Source organism: Anas acuta, chromosome 5 (assembly GCF_963932015.1).
Source record: "Anas acuta chromosome 5, bAnaAcu1.1, whole genome shotgun sequence".
Taxonomy (NCBI): Eukaryota; Metazoa; Chordata; class Aves; order Anseriformes; family Anatidae; genus Anas; species Anas acuta.
This window is the reverse complement of record NC_088983.1, coordinates 17,065,582-17,091,069: the sequence shown is the minus strand read 5'-3', so window position 1 is coordinate 17,091,069 and position 25,488 is coordinate 17,065,582. Positions and strand designations below refer to the sequence as shown.

Sequence of the window (25,488 nt, the reverse complement as noted above, 5' to 3'; positions counted from 1 at the left end):
ATTTTTGATCACCGAACTCACACCCACTTTTTAATACCCATTACTTCTCTGAATCCCACCATTTATGTTTTCTGAAATGTATTTCAAGACTTTCATGAATACTAAAGTGAAAGTCACTGGGCAAGAGATACCCACTACTGACCCCAGCTCACCTCCTCCCTGACCACTTCCAACTTCCATGAATATGTGCTAGTGTAGGCATGTACTGTCAGGCCACAAACACTGACTCAGCAATTAGAAAGACAACTAACTCTCCAACTACAAGTTAGTATTCACAGATGCATAGCTACATATGCCATCAGTATTTTAAAGCTTCATAAAAATAAAGATCAAAAATATTCATTATTCTTTTGACTATAACCAGTAATTTAAGGATAGTATTTCTTCTGTTAGATGTAACAATTGAAATCCAAAATCCAAGATCTCTGTAAATACTATGAAAGTACCTGAAAGTTTGAAAGATTGCTGCATCAAACAACACAAAATGAAGCACTGAACAGCTGATGGAACACACATTCATACACACACAATCAACAAAAAAGCTCCTTCTATCATTTGCTACTCAGAAGAATAACTTTCTGGGGTATAACCTGGAAAACATATTGGTGACTAATAAAGAAAAAAAACTAGGGCTTTATGGTAAGTAAAGCCTGACAGATTGGGAAGGATTTAAATGCAGGCTAATCAAGAAAACCTGCAAAATTCCAGATTTCCTTGCTAAAGTGTCTTCTATGATACCAAAGTTGCAGAAATCATGGTTCAGACAGGCCTTTGAGACAGCGGGGTACCCTTATACTGCCACAGAAGATTGTGGCTAGTCTTTTAGTGACCAGCTGCTCAACTCTTGCACTCTGTAACTTTGCTGAGTGCTGCCCTGTCACAGATGTTCCTGCAACACACTGCAAAACTTGACTTTGGAAGGTGATTTCAAATGAACTTTTTGAGGAAAAGATGGCTAATTATTTTCTCCTGCTGTGTACTTCCACTCAAATTTGAAATTACTAACAAGTATTAATAAAAGTTCAAGCGCAAAAGCTTTGACACTTGTAGTTAGCATAGAATCTGCCACGCAATACCCAACTTTCAAAAACAGATTGCTAACGTACATGTGTGTGTGGTCACCTATTATAGAGCCTTGGATTTTAATTTCTCTTATTTCTCTTTGTACATGATACATTAACATCTGTAACATCCTGACGGTTGCAGCACTGATGCTTTGATTGCTGAAAAGGAAATCAACTCCTGAAAATATGTATAAGAAGGGTTCTCTTGCAAGGAAGGGAACTCAATAAACTCCTACTTACAAGAAGCGCTGCCATCCAATCAAAGCCATCTGTAAAAGCAGTAAGGAAGCACAAACACTTAGATTCAATTAATAACTAATATTATTCAGGTTTGGAAAAAGGGGAAAGAATGTAGTCATCAAGTTAGACCCAAAGTTTAATTGCTGTTTTTCAATCGAGTATTAGAATAACTTTCAAAAGATGGTATTCTTGTAAAGCATTTATTCTGCAACCATCTTTGATTCACTAAAATTGGTATTCCAAAGGGAATCAGAGGTTTTTAAAAAATACCACTAATGCCATTTTCCTTCAGCTTCAATTACTCCTTTTTTATTTTTTTTAAGTCAAATGAGTCAATATATTGGTATTCCTAAATCATCCATCTTGCATTTCGATGAGTTAGTCTACCATTATAGTTATGAAATTTCAGTCTCTTTGGAATACTCATTTCATATTTATAGGTTTGTATTTTTGACTCCATCCTATTTCCCTGAATTTCTTCTCAAGACAGTTGCTGATGTAAAATTTAATATAAAATATTTAGTCACAAAATAGTATTGCTTTTATGCACATTGTGGTAAGATTAAGATTTTTTCCAATAAAAACTATACCATCTTCCATAAAATCCTAAACATATTAAGAATTGTGATGCAGAACAAAATTACACAGGGTGAAACAGGTACCAGCACAACAGTGAGATTATATTACATCAAAAAATTTTAATGGTCCCAAATATATACTCAACAACTAAGCATACACTCAGGGGGGCAAAAAAAAATTATGACACAAAAGTGACCACATCTAGAATTCCACTCAATCTTTAATCAAGAAGGGACAAACAAATCCCCCACCTCCAAAAAAAATTCTGCAGTTTAAAGGGCAAAGGGAACAGATTAAAAAAAAAAAAAGAGGAAACTTTATATTCAGCCCTCCCCCGTAGAGGTTTTTAAAACCTGTTGTAGCTTGACTAAAATGTTCAGAATGTACGATTTCAAAGGCAGGTCTCTTTTATACAAAGAAACTGCTGGCATTCTTAACTAGTGAAGAATTATGGCAAAAACCGCCTTTTCTTCAGAAGTCTCATACATGGTCCAAGAAAGCATATTCTGATTGTAGCAACTGACCAGCCAATCCAGAGTTCCACTAACAAAACTCCTGCCCTGTTGGCTTTTTTTTTTTTTCATTTTTGTTTTCCATTTCCTTCCCTGAGAAAAGGGCAACATGTGGTCCAAGCTGGAGAGCTCAAAGGCATTAGTCTTTCCCCTTAACGAAGTATTTCCTCTTCTTCTGCTCCTTTGAATTGGCACTTGATTGGCAGAAATCCATTTGTATAGGTTGATCTGTGTCATACACAGTAATTCACAAAAGATTGCTGCTTTGTTGTGGGTTTTGTTTTGTTTTTTGGAAAAAATATCCATCCCTCAAATGGTAATGTTCTTCAGCAGTTGCCATTATGATGACTCGAGCTTTGCTTTCTTTGACAAAGGTAAAGTTTCCTCCTTATCTTCATCTTCATCATCCTCTTCATCATCATCAGGATAATCTACAAGCCCAACAAGGCCTCCCTACAAGGACAGACATAATTACTTTAAGAAAATATTTTGCATGGTGATACTTTACCTTCCTATTGGAAAATGATGTTTACGCAGCATATTGCCATTACGGATAATGATTCATGAAGTTTTGGATAAAATCAAACAGAACAAAAAGAAACCCTTCCGTATTAATGAAAATGACATTGTCTGAAAAACATTTAAATGAACAAATCCAAAATGGGGCTTGACCTATCCAATGGGATAGAGATATTTCCAAATAGAAAGAAAATCCACAAATTTACTTAGTTTAGCTAAGTATACACTGCAGCTCAGTCTGCAAAGATGCAAATTATTTTCACCAAGCATAGCTGACTGCAGCAACATGCAATCTGGAAGCACTTCAGAAACAAATACAGAGCATCCTTCAATTTGAATTTTCAATTAGGATACTTCCACAAGCACAGTCTGTCTTCAAAAAAGCTAGCTAAATGTTAAGTAATTTAGGTAATTTATTGTATATAATTAAATGAATAAGGTATACAGGTTACATAATTTACACAGCTTGGCAACTGAAAATGAGAGCATAATCTTGTAATATTTAAAATTCCCTTGCATTGCAAATAAACACAAATTTTAGGATTAGGCAGCTCTAGACCCATGAAGAAGTGTCATGATCTTCAAAAACTTTCTCTAACTGCAGTATGCTGCAATTTCTGAAGCTTAACCAGGCTTTGACTACAATGGCAGCTGCCGGTACTTTACTCAAGGATCACGCTACTTATGCAGTTATCTAACGACAGGCATCTAAAATAGAAAATTGCAGTCAACTGTATACCAAAATGAAATTCTATAAAAAAATTACACATTTTGTACCATCACACATAGCATAACACTGAATTTATTATAAAGTAAGATTATAAAATAATTATTGGAAAAAAAGCAATTCCAACAACGTAGATTCTAGTTTGTAAATGCTGTGATTTTACAAACAATGGTTGCTTATAAAAACAGTATGTTACACTGAAAAAACAGTATGTAACTGAAAAATGAACTTATGCCTGAATCCATTAACACTTTTTCAGTGCACTGCATGTTCAGTGTAACTTGAACATTTTTTGTAGCACCACCAGTTGAAAATTGGAAGCTAATACTGTATGCAATATGCTCCATATGTAAAGACTCCATTTCAGATTTAAGGAATTACACTGACTGAGCGAGATGATATAAAAACTCTCTGGTGAGAGTTTGGGCATAAGAAGAACTTATGTTTTTTCTTTTTGTATACATGTCGGACCTGAAAAATGCTAAACATCAGAGAAAAAGTAAGCACAAACTGTACAGTGGATTACTGCTTAGTATGTCAGAATTCACACAAACTAAAGAGGCACGCTAAAGTAAATACCTAGGCTGTAACAATGAAGTCAACCTACGTCTGTTTGAAATTACCTTAGTTGTAATAGCTGCCATCTGAGATGTGCTTTTAGAAACTGATCCTGGAGACCCAGGCGACCCTGGAGATCCAGGTGAACCTGGGGATCCAGGCAGGTTACTTGCAGATGACTGACTGGTAAGGTTGGATTTCGTCCCACTGGAAAAGGAAAGCTTGAAACTTGGGCTCTGACGACCTGAAAGGTTAGTTTTCAGAAGAACTTCCTTCTCTTCACTCTCTTTTACTGCAGAGAAAAAATAAAAACCAAAACCAATGCAACATTACTGAGCGAAACGTTTAATGACAAACCATTTTGCTGTATGGGAAAATGCTTAATACTTTATGCACAACTTGCTAAAGAGAGTGATAAGAGATTTTTTTTTTCATACTCTATACCACACCTAACAGCTGTTGTCACTGGCCACTCTTATTCTACCGATGACATCACCTGAATGTTTATATAGAAAATGTTAAATCATAAACCTGAAATAAGACAAAGGAAAACCTGACAATCAACTAAGATCAACATTTAAAATATTTATGAAATAAACACTTCTGCATCACTGTGCTTTTACAAACAACAGAAGTTGTTCACCTTGCTCAGAGTCAGAATGTCAAAATCTATGAACTTGAGTATAAATATGTAAAAATCCTTTGTTGCAGTAGAACTAAAGGACAGCAGTTATGGCTGTACGGCCAGTTATGGCTATACGGCCTTATTCTTCTCATCACTTACATTTTTTCCTCTCCATGAATTTACTTATAGGGTCCATAATATCTTCATCATTCTTAGTTTTGTCAGAAGGGGGCACCACTGCCTCTCCATCTTCCATATCGTCCTCATCAGTATTAAACCACATTTCCTCCTCATCTTCCAGGGTTCTTGCATCCCTTCTGTATCTGTGGTTCCTCAAAATGGAGCGCATGCTGCAGAACAGTAAGTTTCAAAACTTTTGATTAAAAAAAACAACTCATATGATTAACAAAACTTCTACTTGACAGCTTATAGATATAAATACTGTAGAACAACAAAAATAACAGCATCTTTAATACACCAAATCATTCTTACATGTGCCTCTTTCTTTGGATTTTCAGTGCAAGTAACATTAAAAACTTTTCCTTCTGAAGCATCAAATAACATAGCTCTGCTATTAGCATGTTCAAATGGTATCTGTACAAAATTCTGCAGATTACTAGAAGCTCTGTTACATGTTACTTTGATAAACGTCACTTAATTGTTGTGTTCAGGCTTGGTATAATAGTTTACACTCATAAATAAAAAGTTGTAAAGAAAAGTTTAGAAACAACAGACTTTTTTCTAATAATATTCCATCAGTATTTGGGGTCCAATGTGTTTAAAAAATAGGTATGTTAAAAGAACAGTTATCTCTTCCTTTCACATCTCTTTCACATCCACAAGTTTTGGTCAATATCAGTATTTTTTATTCTTAAGGGGCTTGGATACAAAGTGTTATCTTTCCTTCCCCGTTTAATTGATTTATTATTAGCTTTTGTCTATCTTCACCCCACCTTCCTTTTACCTTACAGAAGCAGCAGAATGCTAAATGTGTTTTTAGAACTAAATCTATTTTTGCATAATTCTTTTGCCAACACTATCATCTGGATTCTATATGAACAGTGCATCATCATTTAAAATCGCATTTAAATTAAAGTTCTACTCCCAGTGGAAAACTGTTACTTAAGTGGCAGTTTTCTGATACTTCTGTGGCCCACATCAACACAAATGTTGGCCTCCCTGGGTGAACTATTCCATTGTTAAAATGTGTACGCAGATTGTTGTTATTTTTGCATTTTTACTATTTCTGTTTATTTCACTTAGGACATGAACTGTGACAGGGCTTGTACAGCCGCTTTATAAGATGTAGGAAGATGAGAAAAACTGGGCCTGGTTGAGGTACAACCTTCTCGAAGCTGTAGTTTTCTGCTGGATAAGCTAATGTGGCACAATAACACATGATCACTTAGTTCAATGTAAACCAAGTAAAGACTCTAATGTTTTACTTCTTATAGCAGACTGAAATTACTGAAGGAAGTGACTGGGGGTTCTTTCCAACACATGTATTAAAGTAAGAATCCTGGGGTTTGAATTTCACAGCTGCTTGAGTGATAAGCTTAGCTAACCAAACTGAGAATAATTATGTCACCTGTAAAAAAAAACAGAACTATGCAAACCTGCAGATCCTGCACACACTCTTGAAAGATCTTCAACATTTTAAAACAAAATCTACAATCATACCTTCTAATTTGAAGAAGCATGATGGTAGAAAATCAAACAACTTAAGTCTGAAATTTCAAGACATCCTAGTATGACTTATCAGGTATAATTTTAACATGTCTTCAAACTAATTCATGACAACAAAATAAGAACAGATCTTGCTAACAGTTCTGAACAGTAACTCACCTGCTTACATGTGGTCCATTTTGTTTGAATGGAACTGTACACATAAGTAACACCATTTGCAAAACATAAATTGAGTATAAAGTCCTAAACTTTGTATTTTTACAAACACTACTCCTTTAACCTTAGGGTAACTGTGTACTAGGGAAGCGAAGTTTTGCTCTGGCAAACAGAAGGAATGATTCAAGTGTGGTATCAAATTGTTTTTTACCTCGTCTGCAACTCTAACAGTGACAAAAATTATCCTCTAAATATTTCTTTGCATATTTCATTTCTCAGTCATTTTGGTAGCACTTATGTAAGTATCTATTCCCATAACTAACTAAAATAAGAAATCTGACATGAATTTAAAAAAAAAAATCTGCACAATGATAATTCTTGACAGAACGATGTTCCAAATCAAATAAAGGGAACCTGTTATTTAAGCAAATGAACTACAGATACTGGTAAGGCTTCCACCTTCATTACAACAGTACGCATAAGTTTAGGATACAAAAACTCAGCACTATTACTGGGGTCCAGGAAGGGAATGGGGGAACAACAACACTTAAGTGAATACGTTAGCTGAAAGCTGATCACCAGTTTGAAGCAATACATCAGGAAATCACACTACTGATCAATTAAATTCAACGATACTTGAGATGTAATCAAGAGTATAAATCATTTACATTTCCTGCTATCACACAAAAATCCACCAGTATCCCGCCTCCAGAAATAGTAAGAGATTTGAGTGCCTGTTACCTGTCAAGTTTTGGATTATCTTGTCTTTCCCTTTGTTGCTCAAATCGTAGTTTCAGTCCTTTGAATGTCTGCACATAATCTACATCTTCCAGTGCTTTCCAGTAATTTTCAATGACATGAGCTGTTAATGATTTTATATCTTCCTGTAGGAAGGAAAAACCATAAAGTGACTTCTTTTTGTTCAAGTGAATTTACTTCTTAATACAATATAAGAAGTAACTGAGACATTATTTTTAAAACATTCCACTGAAAACATAATAATTAGCTTAAGCAAAAATAAGCATATGCAAAAAACTACACTACAGGTGTAGTTAAAAATCTAGAGATTCAAATGATTAGAGAAACAGGTATAATAGTAGCAACTTTCTAGCAATACATGCTTCAAAATATATGAATAGAATCTAAAACCCCGATAGAAAGTGATATCAGAACCAATTCTGCAAACTATGTTCCACTGCAACTTATAAATATTTGTATATTGATAGATTAACTGTTACCTGTTGTAACCAGTAAAGTAAAAATACATATATATATGTTCACAAGATAGAGATTTGCATTCACACTGTTTCTTTGCTGCAAATGAATTAATTATGGAAAAATAATTATTCAATGCATTTGTTTAGGATGAGAGCAAGGAAGATATTTTTTTATCAGAAACTAATAATTTTTTTCTTCGTGGGCACACAATGCCTGTCAAGGTCCTTTATAGAAACCTGCCAACGTGCTTTTGTGCTCTTTCAATTGATTGTTATGGCTGCCCAGATCCACTCCTAAAGAGCTAAACCTAGCATACTGGTCTGCATACTGGTGCAGGAAAACTGCTCTTGTGTGTGGTGTGGCTTTTGTACCGCTGCACAGCCACTGGAAAATACTGCAGAATAAACACCTGAATTACCATTTACTAAGAACAAACAAATCAACATAATTCTTAAATGCACTGATTATTTTCTTTTTTGGTTGCATGCTCAAAGGTCAACTCTTTTGAATGGTAATCTATCAGTAATAATAAAAGTAATATCAATAATAATAGAAGTAATATATACGTATTTTTAATTTGATCTCTTTATAAATAAACCCGGAGGAAATAAAATTGACCACAGTGATTTACAGATAGCCAGGAGTACTCTGGAAATGCAACCTGGGTATCTATGTGATAAGGATAAGAAAATAAAAGATGACTTATTTTCCCATAGAATGAACTACAGAATTAGCATGCAATCCCGAAGAGTACTGAAAGACCACAGCACCAAATTCAGGACTAGGTAAACAGACCAACCTTTTTCATAGCTTCAAAACCATTTTAATGGTTTTTAAATGCAGAGGAAAGAGGACATCAGCACTGAAGGTGTCAAGAGGTGACAAAGCCTCATTTTTCCCCCACCCATTTACTCCATCATGACTGTGTGCACTTGCTTGCCCCTCCCTTATCACATTTACAGTTTATACAGCATCTTGTCAGAATCTGGATAAAGACAACAGTAAGGAAAGAGTACTGTGCAGACAGCCAAATTAGCCTGAATATTTTAAGAGACTTCCCATGGAAAGGACTTTGTAGCACCCCATTAATAAAAATCAAAAAAGACCTATCTCTTTCTGATGTTTCCAAATTCTTTAGAATCGACATTACAGATCAAAACTGTATTTGATGTTTTCATAGTAGTAGTTTCAAATGACATTCCTATCTTAACACGCCCATCCAATCGGCATGCTGAAACCTGAGCAGGGCTGCTGTTACACACACTGAGTATTAAGTGAATTTAATTCTGAAGTCATGGTACGGCTTAACATAAGAAAGAACAAATATGTAACACCGAAAATACAGAAGAAAGTTCATTTAAATACAGCGTCAGATGGTCATGAGAGCATAATTCAGGGCACAAACAGAAAGAGTTTACTTGAACCACAAGATGAAGCAATACGTTAATTATCTTCAGCATAACAGCACTTACCACTCTGATAAACTCAAACATCTCTATTATGGCAGAGTTCATCAAATTATAACGGGAACCATTATTTAGAAATGCTTTGACCACAGGTTCAAACAAAAAACTTTTCATTATGTAACGGTTGTAGAATTCATCCTTTAGTCCAATTATCTTTCTCTTGAAACGAAGGGCACCTGAAACAGAGATGTTATTAAAAGCTATGCTTTTAACATTAATAAATTTAATGAAAAAATAAATTACTCAGTATCAGGGAAATTTGCAATCTCAGTACTTTTATAGCACTACATTATTAGGACCATGTTTTACATTCAGATATTCTCTGCTTTACAACAGTCTTGACCATACTGCTGAACATTACTTGACAATTTTATTATAAAGAAATCCTCCACTGTGATTCTGCATATCAAACCCCCTTTGTTCACTGAAGAAATGATATACTACTATTTAACTATATTACCATTAACATGAAGGTGTAGTTTTTATTTTTGAAATGACTTATGGTAAAGGTGAAATATTTTCTCAAGTGGACTTGGTAAATTTGCTTATCATTGCTATTACTCAAATATAAATCTGATTGCATTTAAGTAAGTCCTGTTTGATTAGGATACAAAGTATCTCATTTTAAAATTTGTAAACAATATCTTCATACACACAGTAAACCAAAGATTTAATTTACATCCAGTTTAAAGCTCTTTCTGAAATCCTAAAGCACACACGAGTATGTAAATATCCATGCATAAATACAAGCAAGACTATAATCTTTCTAGAAGGCAGTACGTTCTGTTAGCAACCAGGTGGATGTGAAACATGATTACAGAAGGATTCCAAATCCAAATGCTCAGGTAATTCAGTTACAAAATGAAAAAGTACTTCTTACTGTAGAGTACTCTCAGTCAACTTAAGACTTGTTTTTGCACATGCACAGCTGAATCTTGGAAAAATCTCTTTCTGATCTCCAGAATTAAGCCACACTCCTTTGCTTTTACTGTGCTGAACACAGTCAGGAAACTACTAGTGTTTGAAGCGCAACACGCTGAACAAAAATACTGTTTAAAGCAGTCACCTAACTGTATCTTTAATTAAATACCTCTTATGATATTTTTAATTAAATACCTCTTATGATTTCTACTCAAAAAACATCAAAACTTACAATGGTTCTCTTAGGATATTCAATAATATTTTCAGTTCATCGCCATATTATAGTTAAGAAAAATCCTTGTGCTTTGTAGAAAAGACATTCATAAATGCAAACTTATTTACTCATTCTGACTTCTATAAATCTGTATGAGAAACACAGAGAATAACAGTAGAATTTCTGTATTCAGCCACAAAATGTCTCATCCGTGAAGTTTTCTTCCAGCAGAATGAAGATATGCAACAATTCACATTCACAAAATATTACTTTATTCTTTAGTGTTCTAACTTACACAATGCCAAGAAAGCGTGCTTTGAGGCCATGAGAACAAGTACCCTTCGCAGGATGTCTTTGTTAATAATGTAGTTCTTTATGTGGTAAGTATGGTGTTCTACGCAGAAAGTTAGCAATTCCAGTATTAATGCCAAGAGCTGTGCTGTCTGAAAATCATCTATAATAAAACCAAAACGAATCCAGTTAAACATATCCAGGATATTGCTTTCAGAATCTAACTTCAAATATCCAACTGCAGTCTGGTAAACATTTACAAGTTCTTCTATTTTCCCACAGATAGTTTAGGGAATACAACATAGAACATGTTTACTCTTTAAAACAGAAATTGAACAAACCTATTACAGATTGGATATTTTATATTTGTACACCTATATCAGGAAACCCACTCAAATACAGAAACAATTACATTTTGTCTATCTTACATCAGTGTCTAAAGATTCAGAGTACAGAACTTTACACTAACACAAGGCTAGGTCAGCTTTATTTGACCAAATCTCATTACGATGCTCCCACACCTACAGACATACCATCAAAAATCCATTTCACTTTTACACCATTACACTTTTAACAAAAGTAGCATTGAAGAGAAATATCTCAGCCTCTTTTAATACTTCTAGGACAAAGTCATATCATTATATGGAAAAAAGTAGCTCAAATTCTGCTTTTAAGTAGACAGAAACAATAAATTAAACACATTAGATTTGATCTTTTTTAGAAGGCGGTACTACCTTGTTAAGGATACTGCCAGATTGTTGACCACTAAAGAATACAATTATTTTTAAATAGAGATTTATTATTTTAAATCTCACTTCAAAACCATCTTGAAGCAAGTTGAGATACATCAGATCAATTTAACTAAGTCTTTGGAAATCTAGATTAATTTAACTAAGTCTTTGGAAATCTATACAGTTAATTAAGAAGTTTACAGCACATGTCTTTTTAATGTATGTACCACCTTTTACATCCATTTTGGATGTGCTTTAATATCAATAAACAGTATTGCTGCTAGTAGCAAGAAAGTACAGTTACTTGATTACTGAGCTTTGCTGTCCTAGTCTGATCTAGAAACAACACCCTTAAATTCAGCAAAGTATTTTGGACCCAGACCTTTCTCAGGGGTGCTTCTGGATCCTCTCTAGTAATTCCTGACCCTAAAATCACGTACATGTTTTCAAGTCTTTGTCACAGAACAGCCCCATGAGTTATTCAAGATGATACAAATGTTTAAATATTCTGCTGAAGTTAAAGCTGCAGCAAGTGCTGTTCACTTCTTAAATCGATCTCTGTGCTCAATTTTATATTTATAAATTATTCAAACGACTAATTCATAATTCAGTATTTTACTTTGAATTATATATCATAATCTCGGGTTATCTTAGAAGACAAAAAATATCCTCTGACAGTTACTCTGTTCAAAACATCAACAGCCTGTCTAAATTCAACAGCCCTTGCTGTGTCTTAACACCCAGAGCAGCATTACCTTTGCTAGGCTTGTCCTCTGTAGTATTGGCCAATAAAGGGGCTGTCAGAACATGCATACAGTGTTTGTAGAAGAAACCCAAGAACTCTGTCTTTTCTGTTTTCTAGAGAATTAAAAAAACATATATTATGCATGTAACATATCACCAAATACTGTAAAAGCCCAACTGTAACTGTACTTGAAGGTATTTACTTACATTGGCAGTGGCAAGCATATTTTCTGGATCAACTAAGGTACGAAGCAAACCCATGAGTAGCACTGCCCCTCCAAGTTCTGGATCCGTGTCACAAATCATGTGTTCTATAATGAGGTTAATGAGTAGTATATCCTAACACAAGGGAAAAATAAAAAATCAATTCCAATGCCACTCCCCAAAAAAGAAGAAAAAGCCTAAGAGAAGCAAGTTAACTTTACATTCCAGCGACACATTCTGGGCAGTTGTTCAACAGTAAGAAGGCAAGCAGCAAAGAAGAATCTTTCTAAGCAACTAAAATGGTTCTGAAATTAAGAATCTTTAGAATTTAGTTGGAAGGAAAACTCCAGAAATAAAAAGTGAGACTCAACAGTCTCAAAATTCAACTGATTTTTTGAAGTGTTTTCAGAGTATACACGTTTAGAGATGTATCTCCCCCTCTTAGAATACATAGCAGTGTTTTATTTCCATGAACATACAACAGTAAATTTTGCTGTGCTATCGAACTTGATGAGATTATTTTCACCTAAAAATAACCCCAACATGTGTTTGCAGAAAACAAGAATAACATGTAAAAATAGAAAATAATATTTACATTTAGGAATCCCTACACTAAAGTTGCTGGGTTACCGCTGTCCCTCATAAAAGAGGACAGTCATCCAACGCAAGTGGCTGGAACCAACAGCCCTATTCCCAGTACCTCAGCTGCACTTGCAGCATACAAGGTCCCAGCTGCCCCTTTCTTTGTCTTCCAGCACAGAAGTAGCAGCACAAACTATTTCCTGTCCTCAGCCGTGCTTTTGGCAGATACAAGAAAACATATCAACTATCTCCTCTGTAGAAAAGGCAGCACAATATTTTTTCTCCATTGATTGCTACTTTGAACTACCTTTCTTACTAACAGTTGTGTGCTAGAGTTCCATGTTAATAATTTACTGAGGATCTCCAGGAAATGCAAACCTCAGTTTGAAAAAAAAAAAAACCAAAAAAAACAGAAAACAGAGTCCAGAAATACTTAGAATCATAACTCTACTTCCATTGTGTGTTATAGAAAACTGAAGGCAGCAGGTGTCTTATATGTTAATTAAAATATGCGTCCAGGCTAAGATCAAGACTTAATTTTATATTTTGCATTTTGAGGAGGCTACCAATCAAAACCAGTTTGTTTTTCTTGTATGGCTGCTAATGATAACACCAAAACAGTGGTTTACAGTAACTTCTACTTTACACACAATGGATTGAAAATATATAAACAAACAAACAATCACCTCACCCAACTAATAGAACTTCTAAAAATGTGGCAGTTCACTGGTCTGTAATCACATGACTAGATTCCATACTTCTTCAGGACAAGGGTTCACCTCATTAATAGAGTTGTAAATAAGAGCAGCAATTTTAGAAAACAACAATACACACATTTCTGGGGAGCCATTACTTACATCGTCATTCTGCTGCGCTTCCTGCATGACAAACTCTCGTACCATGGATGGGTTGTATTCAACCAAATATGAGAATATATCAGTGGCTGCACTTCGTACTTGTGCATCATCCATACCCTGGAAAGTCAAATACGTTTTTATTTTTTCCTTAAAATATAGTTTTCAAAGGCATAAGAATCAGAAATCACATAGCTTTTAATTCCTACTTACAAGAAGTCGTACTTAACTATTGCTGAAACTGTATTCCCAAACTGGTTTGACTCTAGTCTCGTTCCTGTACAAAGCTACTGGGAAGAATACATTTTATAGCTCTTCTGTCTGTTGGCTTATTTCCTTACTTTCTTACTTAATTGTACATCAAGGAGCACAAAAAGTTGGGAGCATGAATGAAAAAACAAAAATAGAAGAATGCCAGGGCACTTACCAACATCATATTGTAACTGCCTTAAAGTTTAAAAAAAATAATTTTTCAACGTCGTAAAGCTCAAGATAAGTCAAACGAAGCAAACACTTAAGAAACCCATGTGACTGATGTTTTGCATACTTACTTTTTAAAAAACCTCTCTGGAGATAAATAAAATTGTTATCACAAAGAATATTGAGCTGACTTACCAATATGACTTCTAGTGCTGGCAGTATGCCCATATTTGACAAGGTTTTGAAAAACGCATCTCTGTTTTGAGGTTGCAGTGTTTGAGAGAATGCACAAAACTCTTTCAGAAAATTTACCTGAAACAGAGAATCACCACAGTAGTTAGTAATTAAAATAAAGATATAGCTATCGCTTTGTAGTAACTGTCCCTTTCATGTACATTTTACGGATTTCTTACCAATTCCTGTCTTTTCTCCTCATCTGTGGCTTCATCTGTTAGTTGTGCAAACAAGTCTGTCAGAAATTTTTCATCTTCCTACAAAGGCAAAACAATACCATTTGTTTATTTGACAATATCAAAAGGCATCCAAGTGTAAAACAAAGTTCTTCTAAACCAAGCCTCCTGCAGTTAAAAGAGAACACACAGTTGCATACTTTATTTAATCACACCAGTATGAACTTATTTTTCAAACAAATTAGTATCAATCTTGTTTCTCTTTCCTCTGCCAATTTCATTCTGAGTTATGTTGTATCTCTGGTAGCCTTTCGGCTGACCTCTTTCTGTCTTCTACTGCCATCCTCTTCATTTTGCCTACGATTCTCTAATTCCCTCCCCCCTTGTAACACATCTCTCATGCTAAAACACACTACAATACCCTTGTGCTTCAAATGTTGATGTATTTTGATACGCATGATACTCAGCCCTACACACATTTGTTCAGGTTTGGGATATCAGAGATCTTTGCAGCGGAACTACACCAACAACATGATGAAGTTGTCTAACAGCAGGAATAAGGTAAGACTCTCCCCAGTGTTGTGAAAAGGGTAAGTTCTGAAAACCAAAACAAAGTAACTGTTCCCAATGTATACAGCATTCCCTGGGCATTCTGGCTGGCAACTATCAAAATCCACTCCGTTCAGTTAATTTTCATGCTGCTGTAGTTTAGCAAAACCACAAACAACATCCAGCACATTACAGATGTGTATCTTTAGAACAGAACAAACAGCAGTACTCAGCTTCTCATCATCTTTACAGTCTTAGCTAGAAGATTAATAAAACAGAAATGAACCTTCCCCTATCCTTTCCCCGATATTATACTGTAATAGAGAGCACTTGCTTGAAAAAGATACCTTCACATGAGATCCGAATGGATTTATTTCAAAAGCTGCCAGAATGTTGAGCTGTTTCTTATGAAGTCAGTAATGCCGCACACTGTTTGCCCATCCCAAACCCACAGTGCTAGAAACTCAAGTTGCCTTGCTTATGTTTACATAGCACAATGCCGAATGGTGGAAGCACTTACATGCATCCAATAAACTTTCTTATATTGCCAATTTTCTAGGTACCTCATCCAGGCAGCCTCGCAGAGAAAACGAGTACCTCAGTTCCGACGGCACACTGTGCTAATGCAGCTCCAACGCCTTCAAACCCAGCCCAGGATCCCCACATGGCACTGCACAGCACAGATAAACCCAGAACAGGCTGGCACGAGCCACTACCCTACAAGGCATTTCACCACACTCTGTGGCAAAACCTATATTTAGGGTATGCCACGTGTTTCCTCTTGTTTTGATGCTGTGCTTTTCTTCTAATGGGACCCAACAGTCTGGTGACAATGAGCAAAGAATGAGTCCTGGACATAATTTCAGGTGCTAGCGCTGTGACTACTTCAAAAGCAAATGAAAAAGAGATAGAAAAAGCCTCATCTGAAGCTGATTGAGAAGATCACTCTAGAAGGTCAAGCCCTGGAAATCTAAAATTTGACTTCCAGGTTTCAGCAGTCATACACGTTTAGAACAATTAACTAGTAAGGACTGATTTCCAGAAACAACTTCAGCTGTGAGGAAAGAACACAAGGATGTCTGCTTGCTATCCAGCTCTTACATGGCTGATACATTTTCTGATCTATTATTTAACTCCTTAGACAGGAGAGCTAACATAACTAACCTACAGCAGACGTATTTATTTACTCCAAAAAAAAAAAAAAAGCATTTCTTTCAAAGAATGTGCTAGTTTTTCTCCATGATTAGCGGTATATTTAAGAATACTGCTATTTTGATCTCGCTGTAGAACCAATTTCATCAACCAGACTCACGCTGATCCCCAGCTGGGCAGCGTAACCCCATTTCCAGCCTGAACTGTGAAAGGAAGCTTTCACCTCCCTCGTAAAGCCTGGAAGTAAGTTCAAGTCAATGCCACAAAAATACTTCTGAATGATCACTGAGGGGGAAAAACGAAAAACACTTTTCCCACACCAATGTCATCTCCTCTCCCAAATTCCCTTGAATGCGTTGTATTTTAAATGAACAGCACTACCTGAAACCTCTAGGGCTCAGCACAGCTCTAATCCCATTTAAAGTCAGTGGAAGTAAGATGGCAATGAGTGAGTTGGAGACATCCCGCCTGACAAATTCCTTACAGGGGTAACACACAGTAAGTGGTGGTTATCCCAAGGAAATAAGAACAAGCTGTTATTAACTGTGCCATTGTGGCTTAGCCCTGAACTGCAGGTAGCTGCAGCCTCATTGCAGGTACTTAACCAAAGGCAGATAGGTTGTTACTGATGGAAAAACATCTCTCATTTATAGAAAACTTGTGAATGCAATGAACATTCAAATACAGGACTCTCAAGCACTAAGATTACTGAGTAGAGCACCTGTCTAAAGTTACACTCCTGAACACCACCACCACGATCTATGGAAACGCAGAGGACGAGAGCAAAGTTCATGTTTTACAAGGCACAAAGCACCAACACCGAATGCTACAAACACACGAGCTTAAACATCTCCTGCTTTTTTATTCCAACTTGGAAAAATCCCTCAAAAATCTGTCTGTGAAGTAAACGCAGCACAAATGCATCATTCCTTGCAGTATTTGGCCTCTTAATGCAGACAAGAATTTGTGTATATATGAGAAGTTGGCGAAATCATCCACCTCTTCCTAGAAAGAATAAAGATAGCTTACAGAGTAATTATACAATCTAGCTACGTATTATCCCCACGCACAAAAATTATTACCTATGCAATACATATATGCATATGCCAAGCATATTTTCAAACAGTATTTCCAAAAGTATTTTCATCTATGCTTCTGGAGGTCCTAAGTACACACTGCTAGGATTTCATACATTTTCATGTTCATGAAGATAAATAAAGCCTGGCTTAATTTATCTTCATGAACTCATTTATGAATTTAGAAACAAGAAAACCTACAGATCACCTAAAAATGCAGTATTTATATTTGTGAATCAATTTTCAAAGCATTCATTCTTTTCCCAAAAGGCACTTAAAAACGTTTGTCTAAAATAGGCTTCTATTAATTGATTAATATTAAATGCTTAATATTAAATAGACTTCTATTATAAAATAGGCTTCTAATCACAGACATCTCGTGCCTGTGATTACACATAAATGACAGAAACTATCCCTTTCTCAGAAAAAATCCAAGAAAATCAGCAAAACCTAAGCTGAAAAAGAGTATACTTTCCATCCTATTTCCCATCTCCATGCTCATTTTAGTCACAAATAGTATTTAAGCCCAGAAATTAAAAAGTTTCATTAGATGTTACCAGCAAACAGAAACTTACAGTTTCCAAAGTGCAATCCTTCCTGCTACCACACCAGGAGATTTCACAGTTTCTATTGGTTTTGTCTCTTTTATCCCACCCTGTCTTCCTACACATGCTATCACCGAGCTATTTCCACTCGAGGCAACACGCTGAAATAGCAGCAGGATCCACCCGATCACCTCTGGAGCTTCTGCACACATCAAAACCCATTTTCTTCAATGAAGACGTTCCCCTCAGCCATCAGTAGCGCACCACTCGCAAACTTCTTTCATTAAGACATTTCCCGCAGCAAGTGGCACTCTCTCACGCTTTACTGTGAGGTAAATTCTGCTGCAAAGGAAATCTCCCGAGTTCCTCCTGGGCTAAGTCCTGCAAAACATCCGACCTGGCGGAGATGTTCCAGTCCTCACACACGTGGGCAAAACTGCCTACATGGGCAGCCACAAGTCTTCCTCCAAACCACCTACAGATAATTCACATCTACAGCCCTGGGTTTCTGCTAAGAGGAAGTAACTCTGTAAAAACACCTTTTAAATGAAGAACAGCCTATTGTTATAGAAATCCAGTAAAACACAGAGATGTACCTACATGCCTTCCATCTTTTAGCAAAGAAAAAGGAGGGAGGGGCTCTCAGCAATATGATTTCTGTGTTTAAAGAAGCTGACCAGCAATGCCACGTGATCACTGCTGTACTAGGCACACACGTTGCTTTAATATATACCCAATTTTCCCTTTCCACTCTCCACTTTCCAAAAACAAGACTCTAGCCTCCAGACAGATAAACTCAACGTAACCCTAACACCACCCCGTATCCTGGAAGATAAAAGCACCACGGGATCTTGCTGGCAAAAAGAACACGCCAGTGTGGAGGGGGTAGAGGATAGAGGGAAATGGTGTTTGCTCACTCTATGGCGCAGTTTTGCAAGTTTTTGTTTTTTAAGAACTCGTTAATAATACAAAGGGAAAGAACTGGTGGCCTCCAGTGCAAACATTAGTATGTATTTTTTAAAATTGCAAAAGAGCGTCATATAAAGTAAGAAACACCACTTACCTGTCCCACCCCCACTCTCAGAACTGGGCAAGCTCCGTGTTTCAGCAAGGCTCCTTGGTGGCTATGACATCCCAAGACTAGAACAGGCTGGACCCCAAGCACTGAGAGCATATTAGGAGGGGCTGAAATTGGAAAGAAATGTTATACACCTCTTTCACATCTTCCATACAGCGAATTGTACAACTTGTCGCTGGGTAGGTTTCTACAGCAGCCAATTCTGCAGGCTGGAAACGCTGGTGTCATGGGTTTGTTATCCATCATGACCAACATTATCTAGCATAGTGAGATCTTGAGGAAGTTACTTAAAATGACGGATCTTAAGACAACTACACCTCAACTACACTAACCTCCATTTCTCAGAAAAGCCCACCAGCATAAGCATTTTTATAAGGGTTATGGGAAAGCTAACCTTAGCGAAGAAGGAGGGAGGAATACGTTCATAACCCTAAGTACCAAAGGTGACCAATTCTCTACTCTTGGCGTTACCACAGGGCGTGCAAGCTACTTACCTACCAAAGAAAGCAAAAGTAAGTAGCTATCTTCCACGGTTAGAGAATATACATCTCTCTTTTTTTCAAAGAGGTCCAACACCTCTCAGCCAGAGAATACGCAGCCAGAATGAGCATACTGTTACACAAGCCTCCAGAGGTTTGTGAAATTTACAGAATTAACTAATTACAACTGAAAACCTGACCTTAAATGGAGTCCCATTTGGACACCAAATGCCTTAAGTAGAACAGAGAAGTAATTTTGAGTAAAGTCAACCGGTCTGTCAAAAAGCAGAGGGCATGATCTGCAGTCTTGTACAAATTTCTAGTCACTTTTCTGTAGGTAAATTATGGTTGAGTTAATCTGAGATGAGGGTATCACGAAGTGCCACTTGAGTTAACACGCAGCCTGACACAAAAAGGGCCCTTTCAGAACTTATCTTTTCATGGTGGAGGTAACAATTTTTCTTCTCCTTTCCTTTAAAGAGAGAAAAGAACAGAATACAAAGCAGCCCAGTCGTACGCACAATAGTTGCATGGCACAGGATACCAGCTGCTCATGGAGAAATCTTTACTTTTAATGCAAGATGTAAAACTTATGGTAGACATGGCTCTTCTGTCACACCCTCAGTCCCAGACAGAGGATCTAAAGTCAACAGCAGAAGCTCAACAGGCTGTAAGACACATCAACCAGCTTAAGAACTTGAGACTCATCTGTGCCTCCCAATACACTACCACGATGCATCCCAGAAACACTTCAGTAATGACGAAAGAAACAGCTTCTTAAATACACACAGAACATTAGGGAGCACCAGGATCTCCTAAGACCTATGGTAACAAATGCCAGGAACTCCAACTTTGAATCTGTCATGAAATAAGCTCCCCCAACCCCTCCCCAGAGTATTGTAATACAGCCAGCCACAGAAATACATATCAAACCACACACCAAAAGAAGAAATACATGAAGAATTAATTATAGATGTGAAATCAACAAAAGCAGTCTTTTAATTTTGATATCAGAATATTACTTATTCCACATAAAGGAATGAGCACCAGTATCACACATTTTATACAGGGACTGTGAGAGTGGAGAATGGAGAAAGGAAAGGGGAGAATGAGACTTCAGGGACAGAGATTACAGAGAAGAATAACCTGGCACACTGCTCTATAAATAAATGAACACATAAATGCCAGGTAAGTAGGCTTAAACCTGGGCTTACAACTACACTATGAGAACGTGAAAAATTAACCAAGCCTTTTAATCTCTTAGAAATGTAATACCCTTGCAATTTGTGATATCCTCTTTTAATTCCCTCAAAAACAAGAATTAATCAGCAAAGTTTCTGTCACAGTTCCAAACAGACTCCTAGTTATAAACTACAGAGCCCCCCCTCAATGCTCTACCAGCTGTACTATCAGAGGACTAGCAAACGCAAAGTACCAGAGGATACGTTTTATTCCTTGTGTTACCACTCTGTGCTCCTCCAATCTATAGAAAGCTCTTGAACAATCTGAAATATTTCTCTTCCTTTGAAAGTTGTGCAATGCTAGTTCTCCTGGCTCCACCACACACGGAGTATTCTTTATTCTCAATCACAAGCAGCAACAAAAGATACAGTTTAGAAACTTCCAGTCATACAAGAAATGAAAATCAGATCGGAGCTGCTATTCAGCTGTGAACTGCAACCGACAAGTTTGGCAGCCACACAGAACCTTGATATTCTAACCTAAATTTACCCTACCTGTGTCAACCTAACACTGGCTTTAAGAGTGAAGGGAAAAAAGGAAGCTAATCAGCCACTAGTCCTTTATCAAGCTACCTCAGGATTTCTAACAAGCATGCCCTTAGTGATCTTGCAGCACCAGGTGCCCTTTCTTGTTGCCCAGTTTCAACAATCCAGACCCCCTCGGTATCAGCCACTGACACCAAGACTCCCAGAATAATCATTCTCCTCAAGCCAACGCATATCACCCTCAGGACTTTGTTTTTAGCAGCCCGAGCAAAGAGGTCGAGCTATTTTAGAGACACCAGTCATACCGGATACTCGAGTGGAAACACCTTCACTAAATCTTTTCAGCACTCTCCAAGTCAGGCCTGTGCATTCCCTCTAACCGGCCACTCCGTGATTAAGGCTTTCTGACTGTTTCAGGCAGGCACATGTTGTGACATTGCTCATCAAGGACACACATGGATAGGAAGAGGCCTGGTAGCATTTAGGATGGCCAAGGTGTTCCACATGGCCTCCGGTGGCTGCTCCAGCAGGTGATGGTCTTTCTACAAGACACATGCCTCAGCCGCCAGGCCCGGGTGGCTGCCTCGTGTACCTGGTGCTTATCAACTGCTCCACACGGGGACACGACATGTTCGAGCCCGAGAGAAATTACTGGGTTCAGTAATTTCAGCGTCCTGATCAACCGAGTGTGGTGGATGAAAAGGCATGAGGCCTACTTTTGACACTCGTTTGCCACATGAGCTTCCAAAAGTCATTTTTACTCTTCTTTGTTGTATTTTCCATGAAATTAAGCAGTGTGCACACTAAGACTCAACTGCAGATTCAAACAATTAACTTCATCAGCAGCATCTACCCTTTTGTCCCTAACTGTTTTGTACCCACATCAGACAACTCCTACAAAGACTATTTGCTCCTTAAAAGCTAGGAGAATTTCAATAATGACAATTTACTCGTACAAACTAAAATACAGGTGTTGCAACAATTTGCTGAATTTGTTGAAAATTTTAAGAAGCTCCCAGCACAAAGATCTGCTGCCAACTTCTGCACACTTCAGGAAGTTCATGGGTTGGTGCCGAATACTTAACACGTGGAAGTAAGAAATCTAAAGCATCAGTTACATATAATCTCTTTATGCTTGCAGTACAGTCATGGAAAACTAGTAATTTGATACAGTCTTGTTTAGGGACTTAGAAGAAAAACTAAGGAAACATTCAAGCACCTATGGCAGCGTTATATTCCGAACCTGCACTTCCCAAACAACTTCCTTCCTTAATTTCAAAATTAGAATCAGCTATATCCTGGCATGAGATTATATTTATGAAACTTAGGTGAAATAATTTGACCTTTTTTTTTAAAAAAAAAATTATCCTTAACTGTAGTGCCTGAAAATTCCTCAAATACAAGAAAAAAATAAGAAAAACCAACCTTCAAAATGCAAACAGTACTATTCATTTTAACCAACCCTACCGAAGATTCTGCTTATTGTTGCTCCACATAAATCATCAGTTACAGAGCATCTAGGCCAAAATCTGGAGTTTAAGAACATACATTTAACAGCTCAGCATTCAAATTCCATGTTTTTTCTTCACATAATACTTCAAAAAGACTTTCAGAATCACAGAAGCGAAGGATCCACTGAAGCACCTCCATCTTCCCAAGAAATATTAACCAGCTTTCTCTGTCCAAGCTCAAATAAAAAGACAGTGAAATTCTCAAACTTACCTGTAACATACCAACTATTTCCACTTTATTAAAAAAGATGAAAGAATGAAGTGTTGATAGCATATTCTCCTCAAAAACTGAGGGAGTGGGTAGGACCATATCTTGAATATACTGTACTCTGTATGTCTGATGTATTTTTTGCTTCAGCTCTGGATCAGATATAGGAATCACCTCTTTAAATTTTGCTGTTTTAGTCAGAAATTCCCTGTGTTTCCGTGACTGTGATAAAGATGGATCATATTCTAGGCATCCAATTACGTCCATTATACATTCCTCGGAAAACATGACTTCAAAAAGTGCAGTTCTGTTCAAAAGGAAGATTCCCTTGATAATTTCATACAAGTGGTGTAGTCCTTCAATGTTCTCCAAGTCTTCGCACACATGAAAAATTTCTAAGAGCTTCTTAATATAGCCCTCATTTTCCAGTGCTAGCGCGAGTTTTTCACGACGTAATGGCGAAGGCAGTGAAGATGCCACAAGTTCTGCAATTTCTTCTAGTCGACTTAACTCACAAGAAGGTAATTCAAGACCTGGTGATGACATATCATCAAAACGTTCTTCCTCAGATTCATCGACGAGGTCCTGAGTAATGTCGACAGAAGGATCTTTGCCCTGAACCTGTAAAACAGGATGTTTTCAAAAACCAGAGTTTAACGCTTATTACTATTACAATGCTTTTTAAAAATACCTTTTTAAATGTCACGTGCTTTTTATCTGTATGGTCAAAACAGAAGTACAAATGTACGTTTCACATCACATATAGCTGGTTTGGAAGACAGGAGATAATGCAAAGATTTCCTCAAACTGAATGTCTTACAAAAATTATTTCTACATTAGTTATTCAATTCTCTCTAAAAAAAGGGAAGAATAAAGATGATTGTTAATGTTAATCTCGGGATGTCTAACTGGTCTTGATGCTTCTCAAAGCTTCTGCAAGCTCGGAGCGAAGGGGCCAGTCTTGTCAAAAATTCTCTGCTTTCAGTACTGAGAGCCACAAGTCAAAATCTGTTATCATGCACTTTTGAAATACTCAACAGAGGGACAGAATCCAAAGCAAAACCTGCAAAGCTCTTAAGAACAGAAACCCCCACATCAACATTTACAAAAGGCTAGTGAAAATCTGGAGCTGTCAGAAAAAGGAGGCAGAGGGATCTCTACAACCAGAGCTACAACCAGGAAACTGTACAAAGTACAAATTAATGTAAAAAACTGAGACAGATGCTTGGGCACCAGAGTGTTTCAGCTTTAATTACATCTTAAACTGTAGTATCTGCTTGGAGTCTGATGTGTCAAATGCAGAAAGGCAGTGCTGCCTGGAAGGGTAGAAGGCACTTTTAAAACTCAAAAATCAGCAAAACAGTCTGGGAGAAATAATTCTCCATGGATAACAGTAAGTCTATATATAGATTAAAATCCAGAATGCTCTTAAGACCCACTTACTGTTCTCCTTCCACATCAGCAACCACTTCCAGTGTAAGTGCTATCAAAGTTTTCCTTTCAGAAAATGCTGTAATGACTGAGGAAGCTTAAGATCTTTAAAGTACACTAGACAAAAATACAATAGCATGGCCTCAAAACAGGATGTAAAGAAACTGGATTCTTACAAAAATACTAGCTCTTTATTTAGAGGCTGAGGAAGCTGGGTTTCTTATCTGGGTGTTTCCCAAGCACAGAATTTCCCCTTTCCCCCATTTTTTGTTTCTGCCCCCAACTTTTGGTCCTTTGACTACTAAGGTTCTTGGAAACGTTTCTATACTTAAGTTAGTAGAGAAGTGTTGAAAAGACTCATGAGTAAAAAAAAAAAAACAAAAACAACAGGATCTAAACACATGCAATTGTGAAGCCAGATTTCTTTTGCTTTATTTCTGAAATCAATGAGAACAAGCTAGAGAAGTCACAGTGGAGAGAATGGTGTGTTTGTTAACAGCACAGAGAGCGAGCACAGGGAACGAATTCTTGGAAAAAAATAGAGAAATCCCACCTAACGTAGCAAAAACAATTAAGAAAAGTTGCAAGGCTTGGAATTAAAAAAACAAAACAAAAACAAAACTAAATCCTGAAAAATTGAACTATTATTCTTGAATACATTGACTAAACTCTTCTGGGTATTGCTCAATAGTTAATAATTGACGATATGTTAACAATGCTGATTCAGTAACTATATAGTCATCCAGTCCTAGCAGTAAAACTATATATAAACCATTTCATTTCTTTAAACTGTAAGAATTATAGCTCTGAGAGATAAGGAGCTGTCTCTCCTACTTCAGCTATCAAATTATTCTTTCACACCCTGACAGTCAACAGCATGGTGTCATATTTACGTGGAAAAAAGCTCTCTAGAGAAACTCAACACATAAACAGAAGAATGAGATAAGAGAAAGAAAAGAATGAAAAATGGAGAAATATGAGCATGATATAGTCAAATCCATAGCAAATACA

General features: G+C 36.8%; 1 protein-coding gene across 1 annotated transcript in view; it reads right to left on the bottom strand.

Moving 5' to 3' along the window:
* Positions 1-1,982: 1,982 nt before the first annotated feature.
* PPP4R3A (protein phosphatase 4 regulatory subunit 3A) overlaps positions 1,983-25,488 on the bottom strand; it is a 42,334-nt gene continuing 18,828 nt past the window's right edge. The window contains exons 4-15 of the mRNA XM_068682948.1: positions 23,050-23,667; positions 14,725-14,802; positions 14,507-14,623; positions 13,895-14,011; positions 12,459-12,590; positions 12,263-12,365; positions 10,781-10,939; positions 9,357-9,526; positions 7,408-7,550; positions 4,984-5,174; positions 4,265-4,491; positions 1,983-2,848 (exon numbers count right to left, since the gene is read on the bottom strand). Coding sequence (XP_068539049.1) covers positions 2,735-2,848; positions 4,265-4,491; positions 4,984-5,174; positions 7,408-7,550; positions 9,357-9,526; positions 10,781-10,939; positions 12,263-12,365; positions 12,459-12,590; positions 13,895-14,011; positions 14,507-14,623; positions 14,725-14,802; positions 23,050-23,667 — 2,169 coding nt within the window. The 3' untranslated portion in view covers positions 1,983-2,734. The remainder of the gene's footprint in view (positions 2,849-4,264; positions 4,492-4,983; positions 5,175-7,407; positions 7,551-9,356; positions 9,527-10,780; positions 10,940-12,262; positions 12,366-12,458; positions 12,591-13,894; positions 14,012-14,506; positions 14,624-14,724; positions 14,803-23,049; positions 23,668-25,488) is intronic.